The sequence below is a fragment of the Calliphora vicina genome, chromosome 2 (genome assembly GCF_958450345.1).
Source record: "Calliphora vicina chromosome 2, idCalVici1.1, whole genome shotgun sequence".
NCBI classification, from domain to species: domain Eukaryota; kingdom Metazoa; phylum Arthropoda; class Insecta; order Diptera; family Calliphoridae; genus Calliphora; species Calliphora vicina.
Window position 1 is genome coordinate 136,471,906 of NC_088781.1, and position 19,659 is coordinate 136,491,564.

General features: G+C 27.6%; 1 protein-coding gene across 1 annotated transcript in view; it reads left to right on the forward strand.

Moving 5' to 3' along the window:
* The window catches only part of Sur (Sulfonylurea receptor), a 138,146-nt gene that overhangs the window by 95,313 nt on the left and 23,174 nt on the right, over positions 1 to 19,659 (forward strand). Inside the window, exons 13-17 of the mRNA XM_065502075.1 lie at positions 7,943 to 8,189; positions 10,269 to 10,882; positions 11,181 to 11,323; positions 16,812 to 17,584; positions 18,430 to 18,587. Coding sequence (XP_065358147.1) covers positions 7,943 to 8,189; positions 10,269 to 10,882; positions 11,181 to 11,323; positions 16,812 to 17,584; positions 18,430 to 18,587 — 1,935 coding nt within the window. The remainder of the gene's footprint in view (positions 1 to 7,942; positions 8,190 to 10,268; positions 10,883 to 11,180; positions 11,324 to 16,811; positions 17,585 to 18,429; positions 18,588 to 19,659) is intronic.

The window sequence follows — 19,659 nt, forward strand, 5'->3', positions numbered from 1 at the left end:
CTCTTAAAAAACCGAATAAAAAATCTTATTAACAATTAATCGAATAAAAATAAAACAATTTATATAGAATCGAATAAAAATAGAACAGTTCAGGAAAAAAGCAATAAAAATATAACCGATTCTAAAAGAATCGAATAAAAAAACCGCTAATGTTGAGTAATAGAATCGAAAATTAAGAGATTTTTTTAAAAAAAATGTAACAAAATTAATTCGTTCCTAAGTTAAATTATCCTAAATGTTAATTAGGAAAATTACTGCAAGGAATTTTGTAACTCATGTACAAAAATTGGAATAATACAGGAGAGTTTGAGAATAAATTGCTAGAATAAGAAATTGATTACCATTAGCATAAAATTCAAGCAATCGACAGAAGTCTGAAAGGAAACGTTTATTATTTTTGCTATAGCGAATTTGGTTACCAAGATATTCAGCAAAAATGCGTTTTTTTTGCTAAAAAAATTGATTTTTTTTTAGAAAAAAAAAATTCTAAACCCACGTATAACAAATAAGAGTTTCCTGAATAATTGAGTTAAATTTAATAGTTTTTTTAAGAACCGAATAAAAAAACCGGTTCTTAAAAAACCGAATAAAAAATCTTATTAACAATTAATCGAATAAAAATAAAACAATTTATATAGAATTGAATAAAAATAGAACAGATCACGAAAAAAGCAATAAAAATATAACCTATTCAAAAAGAATCGAATAAAAAAACCGCTAATGTTGAGTAATAGAATCGAAAAAAAATTAAGAGATTTTTAAGAAATGTAACTAATAAATGTAAAATAATTTCGTTCCTAAGTTAAATTATCCTAAATGTTAATTAGGAAAATTACTGCAAGGAATTTTGTTATCAAGATATTTAGTAAAATTGGAAATTTGGATTTTGGGTATAATTATTTGATAAAGTACTGAATGATCTAATAAAAAATAAACGGAAATAATTGAGTTAAAATTAAAAGGTTTTTAAAGAATCGAATAAAAAAAACCGGTTCTTAAAAAACGAATAAATTTTTTTGCAAAAAATCTTTTGAAAATCGAATAAAAATTGAATCGAATAAAAATTTAATCGGTTCTAAAAGAATCGAATTAAAAACCCGTTTCTATAATCGAATAAAAAAAATAACCGATTCTTAAAAAAGAAAATTTAAAATAAGACTTTTCCGGAAAAATCTATTAAAAAAAATTAAATTTAAAGAACCGAATAAAAAACCGGTTCTTAAAAGCCGAATAAAAGTAATGAACCGTTCTAAAATAATTTAAAAAAATGATCTGTTCCTAAAATCTAATAAAAAAAGTAATTGTATTTAAAGAACCGAATAAAAAACCGGTTCTTAAAAAAGTTAAACAAAATTGTATGTTTCTAAAAATCTAATAAAAATATTAATGGTATTTAAAGAAACGAATAAAAAACCGGTTCTAAAACTACCGAATAAAAATGATTTTTAAAAAGATCTTATAAAAAATAAATGGAAATAATTGAGTTAAAATTAATAGGTTTTTAAAGAATCGAATAAAAAATCCGTTTCATAAAAAACCGAATAATTTTTTTTGCAAAAAATCTTTTGAAAAATAAAAATAAAATAAAATCGAATAAAAATTTAATCGGTTCTAAAAGAATCGAATAAAAAAACTGTTTCTATAATCGAATAAAAAAATAACCGATTCTTAAAAAAAAATTTAAAATAAGACTTTTCCTAAATAATCTATTAAAAAAATTAATGGTATTTAAAGAACCGAATAAAAAACCGGTTCTTAAAAACCGAATAAAAACGATGAACCGCTCTAAAATAACTTTAAAAAAATTATCTGTTCCTAAGAATCTAATGAAAAAAGTAATGGTATTTAAAGAACCGAATAAAAAACCGGTTCTTAAAAAACTTAAACAAAATTGTATGTTTCTAAAAATCTAATAAAAATATTAATGGTATTTAAAGAACCGAATAAAAAAACCGGTTCTAAAAATACCGAATAAAAATGATTTTTAAAAAGATCTTATAAAAAATAAACGGAAATAATTGAGTTTAAATTAATAGGTTTTTAAAGAATCGAATAAAAAATCCGTTTCATAAAAAACCGAATAATTTTTTTTCCAAAAAATCTTTTGAAAAATAAAAATAAAATAAAATCGAATAAAAATTTAATCGGTTCTAAAAGAATCGAATAAAAAAACCGTTTCTATAATCGAATAAAAAAAAATAACCGATTCTTAAAAAAAAATTTAAAATAAGACTTTTCCTAAATAATATATTAAAAAAATTAATGGTATTTAAAGAACCGAATAAAAAACCGGTTCTTAAAAACCGAAAAAAATGATGAAGCGCTCTAAAATTACTTTAAAAAAATTATCTGTTCCTAAGAATCTAATGAAAAAAGTAATGGTATTTAAAGAACCGAATAAAAAAACCGGTTCTTAAAAACCGAATGAAAGGAATGCACAGATGAACAAAAGTGATTCCGAAATAATTGAATAATGAAACCGGTTTATATAGAATCGAATAAAAAATTTATCGATTCTTAAAGAATTTTTTAAAATTAATCTGTTCCTAAATAATCTATTAATGAAATTAAAAAACCCGAATAAAAAAGAATCTTTCTTAATAAATCCTTTAAAAATTAATCACTTTATATAGAAGCAAAGAAAATTAAAGTGTTATGTATAATCGAATAAAAATATAACCGATTCTTAAAAATTGGAGAAGAAAAAAAACCGTTTCATATAGATTCGAATAAAAAATTAAAGATTATTAAAGAATTTATTAAAGTGAGCCTGTTCCTAAAGAATCTAATATTTAAAGAATCGAATAAAAAAACCGGTTCTTAAAAAACTGAATAAAAAGTATCGTTCTAATCGAAGAAAAAATTAACAGATTCTCAAAGAATTTATTAAAATGAGCCTGTTCCTAAGGAATCTAATAAGAAAATTAATGCTATTTAAAGAAGCGGTTTTTTTAAAAACCGAATAAAAATAAAAATTATCACTTTTTATAGAATCGAATAAAATATATAAAAGAAATCATGTATAAACGAATTGAAATATAAGTGATACCTAATGAATCGAATAAAAAAACGTTTCATATAGATTCGAATAAAAAATTAATTGATTCTGAAAGAATTTATTAAAATGAGTCTATTCCTAAAGAATATAATAAACAATTATATAAAAACTCGCTATTTAAAGAACCGAATAAAAAGTAAAATTAACCGTTCTTAAAGAATCTTACGAAAAATTAATCAGAATCGAATAAAAATAAAACCATTCTTAAAGCATCGAATAAATAAACCGTTTCATATAGATTCGAAAAAAAATTAATCGATTAATCGAGAATTTAATAAAATGAATTCCTTTATTAAGAATCTTATAAAATATAAAACGGTATTAAAAAAATCGAATAAAAAGAACCGATTCTTAAAAACCGAATAAAAATAAAATTAATAGTTTTTAAAGAATCATACGAAATATTAATCAGTTTACATAGAATCAAATAAATTTTTTTATATTTATTTGATTCATATAATCGAATAAAAATATAACAAATTCTTAAAGAATCAAATAGATTCGAATAAAAAAATTAATCGATTCTTAAAGATTTTAATAAAATTAATTCTTTTCTTAAGAATCTAATAAAAAAAATTAAATATCCAAAAAAAACCGGTTCTTAAAAAAACCGAATAAAAATAAAATTAATCGTTCTTAAGAAATCATACGAAAAATGTATCCGTTTACATAGAAAATTATCGATTCTTAAAGAATTAAATAAAATTAATTTCTTCCTAAAGAATCTAATAAAAAATGTACGATATTTAAAGAACCGAATAAAAACCGGTTTTTAAAAAAACCGAATAAAAATGAGAATCGTTATTAAATAAAAGAGTCGAATAAAATAAAACAGTTCATGTATAATCATGTATAAGAAATTAAAACAAAAAAAATAAAATCGAATTTAAATTTAACCGAATATTTTAATATTCGAATACAAAATTAACATGTTGCTAAAGAATCAACTAAAAAAATTAAAGAACCTTATAATTAATGCATTAAATTAAAGAAATCCATATTTTTGATTGTTTTTTAAAGAATCGATTAAAAAACGATTCATAAAATTCTCACGTACAAATTAACGGTAAATACTTTTTTATTTTCTAATAAAAAACCTGTTCCTAATAAATCGATTAACGGATTCTTAATGAATTGAATGAGAAAACATCCAGTTTGCATAAAAAAGAATAAAAATTTGATTTTTTTTTAGAGTCGATTAAAAAACGATTCATAAAATTTTTATAAATTAATGGATCATATAAAAGCGAATACAAAATTAAATGGATATTTTATTTTCGAATAAAAAATTAACCTGTTATTATATGATCGAATAAAAATGTACCTGTTCGTAATTAATCGATTAAAACCCAGTTAGTTTTAATCGATTAATTATTCCTAATAAATTGAATGAGAAAAAAATCCAGTTTACATAAAATTTAATATAAATTTACATCATCTTAAATAATCGATTAAAAAATAAACGGTTTTTAATCGATTAACGGATTCTTGAAATATTGAGGGAAAAAAATTCCTGTTCACATAAAATTTAAAGAAAATACGATTAGTTTTTGAAGAATGTATTTGAAAAATAAAATGATTAATCGATTAAAAAATAACCGGTTTTTAATCGATTAACGATTAACGACTGAATGAGAAAAAAATCCAGTTTACATAAAATTTAATACAAATTTGCTTGTTTTTTAAAGAATCGATTAAAAAATGATTCATAAAAATCTCATGAACAAATTAACGGTTCGTATAAAATTGCTTAAAAAAAATCTAATAAAAATGTAACTCTTCTTAAGAATTTATTCAAAAATAACCGGTTTTTAATCGATTGAAAAATAATCGAATAAAAAATTAACCGAATTTTAAAATGCTATTATATGCTCGAATATAAATTTACACCTTGTTAAATAATCGATTGAAAAATAATCGAATAAAAAATTAATCGAATTTTAAAATGTTATTATATGATCGAATATAAATTTACACCTTGTTAAATAATCGGTTTTTAATCGATTGAAAAATATTCGAATAAAAAATTAACCGAATTTTAAAATGCTATTATATGATCGAATATAAATTTACATCTTGTTAAATAATTGTTTTTAATCGATTGAAAAATAATCGAATAAAAAATTAACCGAATTTTAAAATGCTATTATATGATCGAATATAAATTTACATCTTGTTAAATAATCGATAAAAAAATAATTGGTTTTTAATCGATTAACAGATTCTTAAAGAATCCGTTAATTATTTTTTTAAAGAACCTAGTAAAAAAATCGATAGCATAAAAAGAACCGGTTATTATAGAATTCGACAGTTGATATTATTCAGTTTAGGCAACTTTCAATGAGATAGTTGCAACTAAATCACACACGGTCACTTGGTAAATAAAAATATATCTCTTCTTAAATAATCGATTAAAAAAATAGCCGATTTTAATCGATTAACGGATTCTTAAAGAATTGAATGAGAAAAAATCCAAATAAAAATTCGATACTTTTTTTTGAGAGATTTTGTGATGGTGTAAAACTATTTCTTTCCATCTGCGGTACAGTCAGATTTTTTTTTCAAATTTTTTACTTTGAAGATTTTTTTGATCTTTTAAATAAATATCGTTATTTAATTATAACACCCATCAATTTCAAATGATTTGTTATACATTAATCATAAGAAAAAATATTAAATAGTTTCGTTCTTATTATTGCTAATAATTATTTGATAATTTGAAAATATTAAAGACCTTCATTATTTAATTGCTGTTAAACACAATCCCCACACAATGCCAACATAATTATTGCTCTACCTACCATTGCCCCCCTGTAAATATAATAAATCACCAGATATGAAAGAAAACCCTTCAAAAAATATGACAAAAACGATTTATTGGCTTTAAGCCCCCCTGCCCCTTAAAGCATGCTATCAAATCAACTACACGCATTTCTTAAACATCAGCAGCCCCTGCTATTAAGAACCACGTTTCCGCTACCATTTCCTGCTTTATGCAGGTTCACTCTATTAAAATTTTATACCTCATAAATTTTCATACAATATTTTCAACTTAAACAATTTTCATTTCATTTACTTAGACATTAACCGTCTTAACTGGCTGGTTGGAACAGCTGGTTGGCAAGAGGAATGAAATGTATCTACAATATTCAATGTACTTAGTAGTCATACCCCCTGTCATATTTCCATGACCCTACATTCAAATTGGTTTTCCTAAGTATTTGCTTAGTATCACTGAGGGCTACTGTTCCTAGAGTATTTGCTTGTACTTCTAATTCTACTTCTACCATTACTTACTCCTGCTGCTGTTGTTACTTGCAATTCAATTAAGGCAGATGAACTGTTTGGGTAAAGAGTCAGGGGGGTTGGTTGCTAATAAGAAGAGTTTTGTGGGCTTGGTGTATGTCTATGGTAGAATATATCAAGTGTTGTGTAAATTAAAACCATGATGCTCCAACTAACATTGTAAGCAAAATAAGTAGTAGTAAGTTTTGCTTGTGCAAAAAAAATTTGACGAGCAGTAATAAGTAGTATAGAATTAATAAGTATGAGTATTAGTAACTAACTGGTGAGGTTCCTAGTCATGATTATAGGCCTAAGTAAGTTAATTGCAGGTAGTAGCTCAAGTGGAACGAAATAAAATCTAAAATAATAGAAAGGAGGGCAGGAAGTTATAGTCTTATATAAAAGAACGAGGGTGGAAAGGCTATTTTCAATTATTTGTTTGGTTTTTTGTTTCTATTTGATGTTAACTTCTAGTTAAAATATTAATTAAAAATTATGGTTTTTGGAGTAAAATCTGAATTTTAGAATTTTTGAACTCCCGTACGTATGATTAATATTAATTGTGAGTTATTTTATGAAATCGTTCATAACTTTAAGAAAAATTAAGTGATTTAATTCAAAGAACTCTTAAATTAAAGCTAAAACATCAGGCTAGACATTATGAATAATTTTCATTAAATATTTTTAATGATTTTAAAATTTGTGTTTAAAATATTTAATTTTGGGAAGATAAACATTAGGTTTTTGTTATTTAAGTAAGTTAACAACAGGTAGTAGCTCACTCAAGTGGAACGAAACAAATTCTAAAATAATTGAAAGGAGTGCATGAAGTTATAGTCTTACATAAAAAAACGAGGGTAGAAGAAATTAGTATCTAAAAAAAAAAAAATAAATTATATTTCAGTTTTTTGTTTCTATTTGGTTTTTACTTCCTGCTAAAATTACAAACTTCATGATAAAGATCTTAAAAATTATGTTTTTTGGAGTAAAATCATAATTTTAGATTTTTTGAACTCCTATACGTATGATTAATATTAATTGTGAGTTATTTTATGAAATAGTTCATAACTTTAACAAAAGTTAAGCGATTTAATTCAAATAACTCTTAAATGAAAGCTAAAACATCAGGCTATATATTAACAATAATTTTCATTAAATATTTTTAATAAAGTCATTAAATTTTGAAAAGATAAACATTAGGTTTTTGTTATTTTTTTTGGGACAACCCTCGTATTACGAACATAGCCAGCATGAACCAGTCTTTTGCAAAAATATTTAAATATTTGACATGCCATAAGGTTTTTGTAATAATGACGATGATAATGAAGACTATTAGGACATTGATGATGAAAGGGTATGAGTTTATTTTTATTATTATTTATTTTATTATTGATATAAATAAGGAGGACAGAATGAAATTAAACAATGACAAGAATTAAAGGCTTAAATGAAAAGTATAAAACAGCAGCAAGTCATAGAGAAAAGCCTACATTTAATACAGCTTATTAGTGACTAACTTTTGCAAGGAAATTAAAATTTCATTTAAACTTTAAATTCAGCTGAAAATATTTTGTTTATTTTTTCTTTTTCCTTAATTAGTTCAGTCGAAAATGCCGCCTTAGGACGCACTGCGCGTGAACGTTGGAAATTATTTAAAAATGTGGCCAAAGTGGGTCTACAACGCTCAACCTCCATAACAAATGCAGGTGCTGGCAATAGTGCTACAGCTGCTCATAACAGTCACAGTGAAGTGGATGCGGAAACAGAAATGAAAACAACCATTTCTATGGAAAATATATTGGCGGCCGATGATGATGAAGATGCTTACAATCAAATGATGCCGGTGGTAAGTGTTTTATAAAGAAATTCTTAGTGGTAGTTTTCGGAAGACATAAGAAATGTGGTTTTGTATTTTCGATAGTCTCTTTCTTTTGTTATAATGGAACTTAGCAGATAATGTGTGTTTTGTGTGGGTGATATGTTTTATATTTAGAATTTCTATTAATTTTTCTGTTTTTGTTATTTTTTCATTATGAAATTGCAATAATTTTGTTTCAGTCTGGTGGTTTAATTATTAGTTCTTGGTGGCATAAAAATTCTTTGGAAATAAATAATAAATTTGAGGATACTTTTGGGTTATTATAGGAACTGAAATTGAACATAATTTTGGACTATATAAAGAGCTACGATTGAAGTTTATATTGGACTGTATAAAGAGCTACGTTTGAAGTTGATATTGTACTGTATAAAGAGTTGAGATTGATGTTAATATTGGACTGTATAAAGACCTACGATTGAAGTTAATATTGGATTGTATAAAGAGTTAATATTGATGTTAATATTGGACTGTATAAAGAGTTGCGATTGAAGTTAATATTGGACTGTATAAAGAGCTTCGATTGAAGTTAATATTGGACTGTATAAAGAGTTGAGATTGAAGTTAATATTGGACTGTATAAAGAGCTACGATTGAGGTTAATTTTGGACTATATATAGAGCTATGATTGAAGTTAATTTTGGACTGTATAAAGAGTTGCGATTGAAGTTAGTATTGGACTGTATAAAGAGCTACGATTGAAGTTAATATTGGACTGTATAAATAGTTGAGATTGAAGTTAATATTGTACTGTATTTAGAGTTGGTATTGATGTTAATATTGGACTGTATAAAGAGCTACGATTGATGTTAATATTGGACTGTATAAAGAGTTGAGATTGAAGCTAATATTGTACTGTATAAAGAGTTGAGATTGAAGTTAATATTGGACTGTATAAAGAGTTGAGATTGAAGTTAATATTGGACTATATAAAGAGCTACGATTGAGGTACATTTTTTACTATATATAGAGCTATGATTGAAGTTAATATTGGACTGTATACAGAGCTTCGATTGAAGTTAATATTGGACTGTATAAAGAGCTTCGATTGAAGTTAATATTGGACTGTATAAAGAGCTACGATTGAAATTAATATTGGACTGTATATAGATCTATGATTAGAATTAATATTGGACTGTATAAAGAGCTACGACTGAAGTAAATATTGTACTGTAAAAAGAGCTGCTATTAAAGTATATATTGGACTGTATAAAGATCTTCGATTGAAGTTAATATTGGACTGTATAAAGTGCTTCGACTGAAGTTAATATTGGACTGTATAAAGAGCTGCGATTGAAGTTAGTATTGGACTGTATAAAGAGCTACGATTGAAGTTAATATTGGACTGTATAAATAGTTGAGATTGAAGTTAATATTGGACTGTATAAAGAGTTGATATTGATGTTAATATTGGCCTGTATAAAGAGTTTATATTGATGTTAATATTGTACTGTATAAAGAGTTGAGATTGAAGTTAATATTGGACTGTATAAAGAGCTACGATTGATGTTAATTTTTTACTATATATAGAGCTATGATTGAAGTTAATATTGGACTGTATAAACAGCTTCGATTGAAGTTAATATTGGACTGTATAAAGAGCTTCGATTGAAGTTAATATTGTACTGTATAAATAGTTGAGATTGAAGTTAATATTCGACTGTATAAAGAGCTACGATTGAGGTTCATTTTTTACTATATATAGAGCTATGATTGAAGTTAATATTGGACTGTATACAGAGCTTCGATTGAAGTTAATATTGGAATGTATAAAGAGCTACTATTGAAGTTAGTATTGTACTGTATAAATAGTTGAGATTGAAGTTAATATTCGACTGTATAAAGAGCTACGATTGAGGTTCATTTTTTACTATATATAGAGCTATGATTGAAGTTAATATTGGACTGTATAAAGAGCTTCGATTGAAGTTAATATTGGACTGTATAAAGAGCTACGATTGAAGTTAATATTGGACTATTTAAGTACCTACGTGTAATGATAATATTCGACTAAATACCAATTTATTAAATTGTTCTTTCTTCTTCCAGCATTCCTCAATGATCTCCCACAACACCAGTTTCAAACTGAAACGTACGCCCTCCACCGTCTACGGCTCCAGACATCTCATCTATGATGTACCTCTACCCCTGGATGAATGTCAAACCGACAACGTTATACTAAGACGCCGCAGACGCACCAGCAGTCGCAGCGATAGTCAGCAAAAAGCACGGCCCAGCTCACGAACCTCTAGTCGCTTGAGTAACATCAGCAATACACCCACCGAATTGAGAAGAAGTTTACTAACGAACAGCTGCAGCAGTGCCAATAGTTATATGACCAATTTAAGCAGCAATTATGGTGATGAATCGCCTTCCACACGCACCCAATCATGGCAGCCGGTAGGAGCAACCAACAATAAACAACATCAGCCGGTGGCAAGGAATATTTCCTCGCCTCCGGCTTTCGATGAGCAACAGGTGAAAGAGGAAGATGAAAAAGATTCGGATGCAGCTTTAGTGGCCGATTTGGTAAAGACATCGGGATCCAATAATGGTTTTCAACAGTTTCTAAGAAGAATGTCCATGCGGAAATCATGTAAGCCCAAGGGAGTGGTAACAGTGCAACATAATAGAAGACAGCATGGCAATACTGGGTCAATATTGTAATTGGAATTTTTTTAATTTTATCTAAAACAAAATGTTTATTATTAATGCAATTTTTATTTAATAATGAAAATGTTTATCTTATTTTCTCTATAATTTAAAAACTTCATTCATTGTAAACATTTCAGTTTTATTTTATTTTATTATTGAAAAGAAGCTCTGAGAAATTGTAACTTATACCATCAACTTTTTACTCACACTTTTATTTTCTTCTTTTCACTTCCTTTTCCTCTTTTTTTTCATATTGTTACACTTGAATATATGTATGTTTCCTCTCCCACCAAAACCCCCCTTTAGAAGCATCTCAGAGGAATCTGGCATTGCTGGCTGTAGTGCTGCCTCAGTGCCATCAATTGAATTGAGTTCAGTGGCTGCAACGGATGCTGAAACTGAGACGGAAAGTTGGATAGCGGGTATAGAAAATGAAGAATCCATACAAGGTAAGTAAATATTCTATAAGTTTTATACAGAGATGCACAGTTTTATATATACATATATTTATACAACAAACTATAAGTATGTTGCCTACAGAAAACTTTCAACAGGCAACAGGGTGGCTGTACAGTGAGGCAAGAGATTAGTGAAACTGTTGCACAATTAAATTAAATTATCGTGAACTTTAGCATGAATTGATTAAAGTTATTATAGGACTATATAAACATCTCAGATTGAAGCTAATATTAGACTGTATAAAGAACTCAAATTGATATTAGTATTGGATTGTATAAAGACCTCAGAATTATTTTAATATTGGACTGTATAAAGACCTCATATTGATGTTAATATAGGACTGTATAAAGACCTAAGATTTTAATATTGGACTGTATAAAGGCCTCTGATTTATTTTAATATAGGACAGTATAAAGACCGCAGATTGATGTTAGTATTTGAATGTATAGAGACCTCAGACTGATGTTAATAATGGACTGTATAAAGACATCAGATCGGTATTAATATTGGACCTCATATTCTTCTAATATTGTACTGTATAAAGACCTCAGATTGATGTTAATAACGCACTGTATAAAGACCTCATATTTGTTTTAATATTGTACTGTATAAAGACCTAAGATTGATGTTAATATAGGATTGTATACAGACCTCAGATTGATGTTAATAATGTACTGCATAAACACCTTAGATTTGTTTTAATATTGGACTGAATAAAGACCTCAGATTGAAGTTAATAATGCACTGTATAAAGACCTCAGTTTGTTGTTAATTTTGGACTATATAAAGACCTCAGATTGATGTTAGTATAGGACTGTATAAAGATCTTAGATTTATTTTAATATTGAACTGTATAAAGATATCAGATTGATGTTAAATAGGACTGTATAAATACTTCCTAGTGATGTTAATATCGGACTGTATAAAGACTTCAGAGTGATATTAATAATGGACTGTATAAAGACCTCAGATTGATGTTAGTATAGGACTGTATAAAGTTCTTAGAGTTATTTTAATGTTGGACTGTATAAAGATATCAGATTGATGTTAAATAGGACTGTATAAATACTTCATAGTGATGTTAATATCGGACTGTATAAAGACCTCAGAGTGATATTAATAATGGACTGTATAAATACCTCAGATTGATATCAATAGCGGACAGTAAAAAGTCCGCAGATTGATGTTAATATTGGACTGTATAAAGACCTCAGGTTTATTTTAATATTGCGCTGTTTAAAGACCTCAGATTGATGTTAGTATTGGACTGTATAAAGTTCTCAGTGATGTTAATATTGGACTGTATAAAAACCTCAGATTTATTTTAATATTGGACTGTATAATGATATCAGATTGATGTTAAATAAGACGGTATAAAGACCTCTGAGTGATGTTAATATTGGACTGTATAAAGCCTTCAGATTGATGTTAATATTGGAATGTATAAAGACCACAGATTGATGGTAGTAATGGACTGTATGAAGATCTCAGATTTATTTTAATATTGGACTGTATAAAGACCTCAGATGGATGGTAATATCGGACTGTATAAAGCCTTCAGAGCGATGTTAATATTGATCTGCATAAAGACCTCAGAGTGATATTAATAATGCACTGTAAAAAGACTTCAGATTGATGTAAATATTGTACTGTATAAATACCTCAGATTTATTTTAATATTGGACTGTATAAAGACCTTAAATTGATGTTAATATAGGACTGTATGAAGACATCAGAGTGATGTTAATATTGGACTGTATAAATACCTCAGATTGATATTAATAATGAACTGTATAAAGATCTAATATTGATGTTAATAATAGACTGTATGAAGACCTCAGATTGATGTTTTTATTGGACTGTACAAAGACCTAAGATTGATGTTAAAATTGAAGTTAATTGAAAACGATATCAAGACCTACGATTGATGTTATTATTTTTGCAAAATAATACCAATGATTGATGTTAACATTTGACTATTTGGTCGAAATCAAATAAAGTAATAATTTGTTTCTACTTGCCCTTATTTAACTTATCTCTGTACCTCAAATCAACTCTCCAACTGCTGGTGCATTTCTCTATAGTCTTTCACATTTCATGAGCCCACTATTGAGTGGTTACTTGCAGTTATTGAAATTCAAACTGTTGCCGCTTAACAATTGCACAAATACTTATTGTATTGAAAAGAAATAAAGGGAGCAGGAGACTGCGGGAAACAGCACGAAAAAAGGTGTTTATTAAGCACTAATGATAACTGATATTTAGAGCGATAACAGCAGACAATTTCAACAATTGGCAGCAATTCAAATTGAAATTGTTTAATCGATTTTAATTGAATTAAGTTTGAGATGCCATCTCAACACGTACGCGGATGAGGTGTAGAAAAGTTTTTGGCACTTTTTGTAAGTTAAAAGCGACTTGAGAGGGGAGTTTGTGTGTTAAGTAATGAAAAGTGTCATAAATCAAAAAAAAAAGTTTATAAAAGTGATAAATGACAAAATGAAGCATATTAATTGATAAATATCAATTAGCTGAAAGATGTATTAGTAATTCAAATATGCAATAAGAAGAAAATAATGTTGGTTTTGCAATGGAAGGAATGTTTTAGAAAATAAGCTAAAATATGCTTTTGAGGGTTAAGTGTAAATTATGGAGCATAATTGGATTCGTGCTTATATGCTCACAAATAGTATGAATATCATTTACCTTAAATTTTCTTTTGAAAAATATATATTTATTGGTCTTCTATAAAATAAAAACATGACATGAATTAGCCTGCGAGAAAATTGTTTCCATTTTAAAAAAAGTTTTTTTTTTTTTTGCAAAAAATTTTCTTTGTGTATAAGTACCACACAAAAATCCAATAATTCTGTTCAAATATTATATTAAACAGACTTTTCCATTTATGATTTTTCTTTTTTTTTGTATAATTTTTAACGTCCAAAACAAATATTTTCACCATAAAGTTATAAATACATTTCATCTATAGAATAAAATTATGTATTTACATATTAGATATAGTTAGTGCTTCCTTAGCCTACAGCTTCAAATGTGTTCGTCGTATTTTATAACACAGGATGTGTAGTTTTTTTTTATTTAACAAATTTACCACTTTCAAAAGGCTAAAAAAAATTTCATAGAAAAATAATAATTCATAGTTTTTGTTGTTATTGATATATGATACTTTTCGAAAATCAACTCAAAAACCCCTTTGGCCTTAAAATGCATATAAAACAAATATAAGGTTGTGTTTTCATTTAAAATCAATACTGAGTTACAATTTGGGTGAACAAAAAATCGAAAATTTTAGAATTTTGTGGAAAAAAAGGGGATATAAAAAGGAGAGAATTAGAGAGATGCAGAAATAAGGCATTACAGATAACATTATAAACAATATCTTGGACAATATCGTGGACTACATCATAGATGAAAGTGATGTTAATATTGGACTGTATAATGATTTGATAATAATAATGGACTGTATAAAGGCTTAAGATTGATGTGAATATTGGACTGTATAAATACCCCATATTGATATTAATATTGGACTGATAAAGACCTCAAATTGATATTAATATTGGACCTCAGATTTATTTTAATATTGGACTGTATAAAGACGTTAGATTGATGTTAATAATGAACTGCATAAAGACCTCAGATTGATGTTGGCATTGTGCTGTATAAAGACTTCAGATTTATTTTAATATTGGACTGTATAAAGACCTCAGAGTGATATTAATAATGTACTGTATAAAGACGTCATATTGGTGTTAATATTTGACTGTATAGATATATCGGATTGAAGTTAATATTGAACTGTATAAAGAAATCATACTGATGTTAATATTGGACAGTATAAAGACCACAGAGTGATGTGAATATTAGACTGTATAAACACCTCAAATTGATTCTAATATTGTACTGTATAAAGACCTCAGATTTATTTTAATATTAGACTGTATAAAGACCTCAGATTGATGCTACTATTGTACTGTAGAAAGACCTCATATTTATTTTAATATTGGACTGTATAAAGACCTCATATTGATGTTCATATAGCACTGTATAAAGACCTCAGAGTGATACTAATAATGGACTGTATATTGATATATTGATGTTAATATTTGACTGTATAGATACCTCAGAATGAAGTTAATATTGAACTGTACAAAGACCTCAGATTGATTCTAATATTGTGCTGTATAAAGACCTCAGATTTACTTTAATATTAGACTGTATAAAGACCTCAGATTGATGCTACTATTGTACTGTAGAAAGACCTCAGATTTATTTTAATATTGGACTGTATAAAGACCTCATATTGATGTTCATATAGGACTGTATAAATACCTCAGAGTGATATTAATAATGGACTATATAAAGACCTCATATTGATGTTAATATTTAACTGTATAGATACCTCAGATTGATATTAATAATGGACTGTATAAAGACCTCAGATTTATTTTAATATTGGACCGTTTAAAAACCTCATATTGATGTTAATATAGGTCTGTAAAAAGACCTCAGATTGATATTAATATTTGACTGTATAAAAACCTCAGAGTGATGTTAATATTTGACTGTATAAAAACCTGAGAGTGATATTAATAAAGGGCTGTATAAAGACCTCAGATTGAGGTTAATATAGAACGGTATAAAGACCTCAGATTAATGTTACTATTGTACTGTATAAATACCTCAGATTGATGTTAATAATGGACTGCATAAAGACCTCAAATTGATGTTAATATAGGACTGTATAAAGACCTCAGATTAATGTTAATATTGTACTGTATAAATACCTCAGATTTATTTTAATAATGGACTGTATAAAGACCTCATATTGATGTTGATATAGGACTGTATAAAGACCTCAGATTGATACTAATATTGGACTGTATAAAGACCAAAGAGTGATGTTAATATTGGACTGTATAAAGAACTCAGAGTGGTATAAATAATGGACTGAATAAAGATGTCAGATTGATGTTAACATTGTGCTGTATGAATACCTCAGAATTATTTTAATATTGGACTGTATAAAGATCCAGATTGATATTAATATTGGACTGTATAAAGCCCTTAGATTCATTTTAATATTGGACTGTATAAAGACCTCATATTGATGTTAATAGAGGACTGTATAAAGACCTCAGAGTGATGTTAATATTTGACAGTATAGATACCTCATATTGGAGTTAATATTGAACTGTATAAAGCTCTCATACTGATGTTAATAATGGTCTGTGTAAAAACCTCAAATTGATGTTAATATTGTACTGTATAAAGACCTAAGACTGATGTTAGAATTACACATTGCTCTTTGTCACACCCTTTTGTACCCACTATACAATACAATATTTATTTTACATTTGTAACAAATTCTCTCAAAAATAAACTAAAAATTATTACATAAAAACTACAATACATATAAAAATTCTATTCTTTTCTTTACACTTCCCATATTTTATACAGATGCCAATATTGACTATAAAATGTTGCTGGCCAACAATGAAAATAATTCAATGAAAACAGGTGGTGCTGATGTTGCTACAGCCTGCAATAAACCAATCTGCAATACAGCAGCGGCAGCAACAACAACAACATTGCCACAAACTTTAGCAGAAAAAACAACTACAAATTATGATGTTGAACGTAAATATGGCAAAATACCGGCGGAAATATATTTGCTTTATTTGCGTGCATCTGGTTTAACAATTGTTTTAATATTTTTCATCACGGCCCTAATTTGGCAAACATTGCGTGTTTATACGGATGTCTGGTTACAGCAATGGACTGACTACAACATCCATTCATATAATCTACAAAAAGCAACAGCAGTTGCTCCACTTGCTGCCACAAAAAATATATCCGCACTACATAAACAGCAACAACAGCAGCCAACAGAGCAACAAATGAGCCACAAATATGCATCAGCAGCAACAACAACTACAATGACTGCATTTGCATCTGCATCAGTGGTATCTTCTGGAGCAACAATGACTGAAAATGTGGATCGTCATGAAGTCACGTATTATTTTCATATTTATGCGGCCATTTCGGGTGTTTGTATTGTGATGGCCATGTTATCAACGCCGGCTGGTCAATGGGCCGGCTGTAAAGCTCGTCAAAATTTGCATGATAAACTTTTACAGTCGATTATGCACAAGTCATTGCATTTTTTTCAAATTACCCCATTGGGCAGAATAATGAATAGGTTTAGTAATGATATGGCCATAATAGATAAGGTAAGTTTGATGTTGGGCAAACAATAAAAAAATAAATCAGAGAAAAGTAAAACATGTAGGGGAACATGATGAGCATTAGGGGTATTTAGGGACAACAGGCTATACAGATAATGGACTCGACAATATACTAGACAAGATACTAGACAATAGACTAGACAAGAGACTAGACACGAGACTAGAGAATAGACTAGACAATAGACTAGACAATAGAATAGGCAATAGAATAGACAAGAGACTGGAGAATAGACAATATACTAGACAATAGACTAGAGAAAAGACTAGATAAAAGACTAGACAGTAGACTAGACAATAGACTAGACAATAGCATAGGCAATAGAATAGGCAATACACTAAACAATAGACTAGATAATAAACTAGATAATAAACTGGACAATAGAATAGGCAATAGCCTAAACTATAGACTAGACAATATACTAGACAGTTGACTAGATAATAGAATAGGCAATAGACTAGACAATATACTATACAATCGACTAGACAATAGACTAGACAATAGACTAGACAGTTGACTAGATAATAGAATAGGCAATAGACTGGACAATAGACTAGAAAATAGACTAGACAATAGACTAGACAATAGACTAGACAATAGACTAGAGAATAGACTAGACAATAGAATAGGCAATAGACTAGACAATACACTAGACTAGACAATAGTATAGGCAATAGACTGGACAATAGACTAGACAAGAATGGACTAGATACATACTAAGTAAGACTCTAATTTTACATTTATTATTTTGCATTTTTGCTTTTATTTCCTTGAATATCCCTAATAAATTTTCTTTTTAACTTTTTTAATGTATTTTGTGTTTTTTTTTTAGAAAATTGCTGCTACTAGTCAGCGCCTGTTACAATTTACTTTATTGTGTCTGTGTGCCATTCTAATCAATGTCATTATTACCCCCTGGTTTATGGTGGTGACCATACCCGTCTGTCTGGCATATTATGCCATTCAAAAGTTCTATAGATGTTCCTCCAGGTAAGATAAACAAAATGTCAAGTTTAATTTGTTTCAAAAACTTAGCAAATTACCAAAAAAGATTAAATAGGTATTAAGAGCTCAATAAAATTTAAATAATAACTTAAAAGTTAAAAGACTTAAAGAGTTTGAATACGTTTTTAAATAAACTAAAGTCTTTTGTACTACAACTGCATAAAATTTTCTATATATTTAGCTGAGAAAATATTTTTGCTTCCCAAATATGAAATCTTTTTAATATTCACTGAATTTATATCAACATTATTTGATTTACTTAAAAAAAAAAACAGAAAAATATTCAACATCAACTTAATTAAAAACTTTATGCAGCTGAAAAGTCTAGACCAACTTTTTAATGAAATTATGAACATCAAAACAAAATACACATTAGTTTTGCTATTTCTTTTCTCAATAAATATGAAAACTGCATTATTAAATAACACTGTTGTTTTATAATAAACTTTTTCCAAAAAGCATCAAATAAAACAATTTTAAAACTAAAAACTATTACTCAGAATTCAAAGACAAGCAACTCATATTTAGCAACAACCGATTGCTACAAATTAAGCACAATTGTTGCCATTTCCTTTCCACCACAGAACTTTTTGAGCAAATATAACAAACAACAATAGTACTGCTAATAGAAATGAACACGTTAAACGTATAAGTGTCAAAGACCGGATAAAGTACGCACAAAATTGTTTAGTTTTTATTTTTGTCAATAGTTTTCGTTATTTCCCTTGCAGTTTTCTTTTATTTCGGAGAGCAATGGAAGGAAATGAAAAAGTTTTTAAACAAATTGTTATTAGTTCATGAAATATGCAATGTTTTGTAATAAGAAAAAGTTTTTTTTAGTAGCAAAATTAAGGTTTTTAAGATAATGCTGAAATTTTGGCTAAACTAGTGCAATACACAAGATAAGATTTACAAAGTTATATTTAGCATGATTTTGTTTAGTGAATTGTTCATGTCCATATCCTTCACAAATTGTCTAGTTTCATTTTTAACAGTTTATGCATTCACTGTAAGATCTCAGCGAAGCTTCAGATTTTCGTGGATTGGAAGCAGGTTA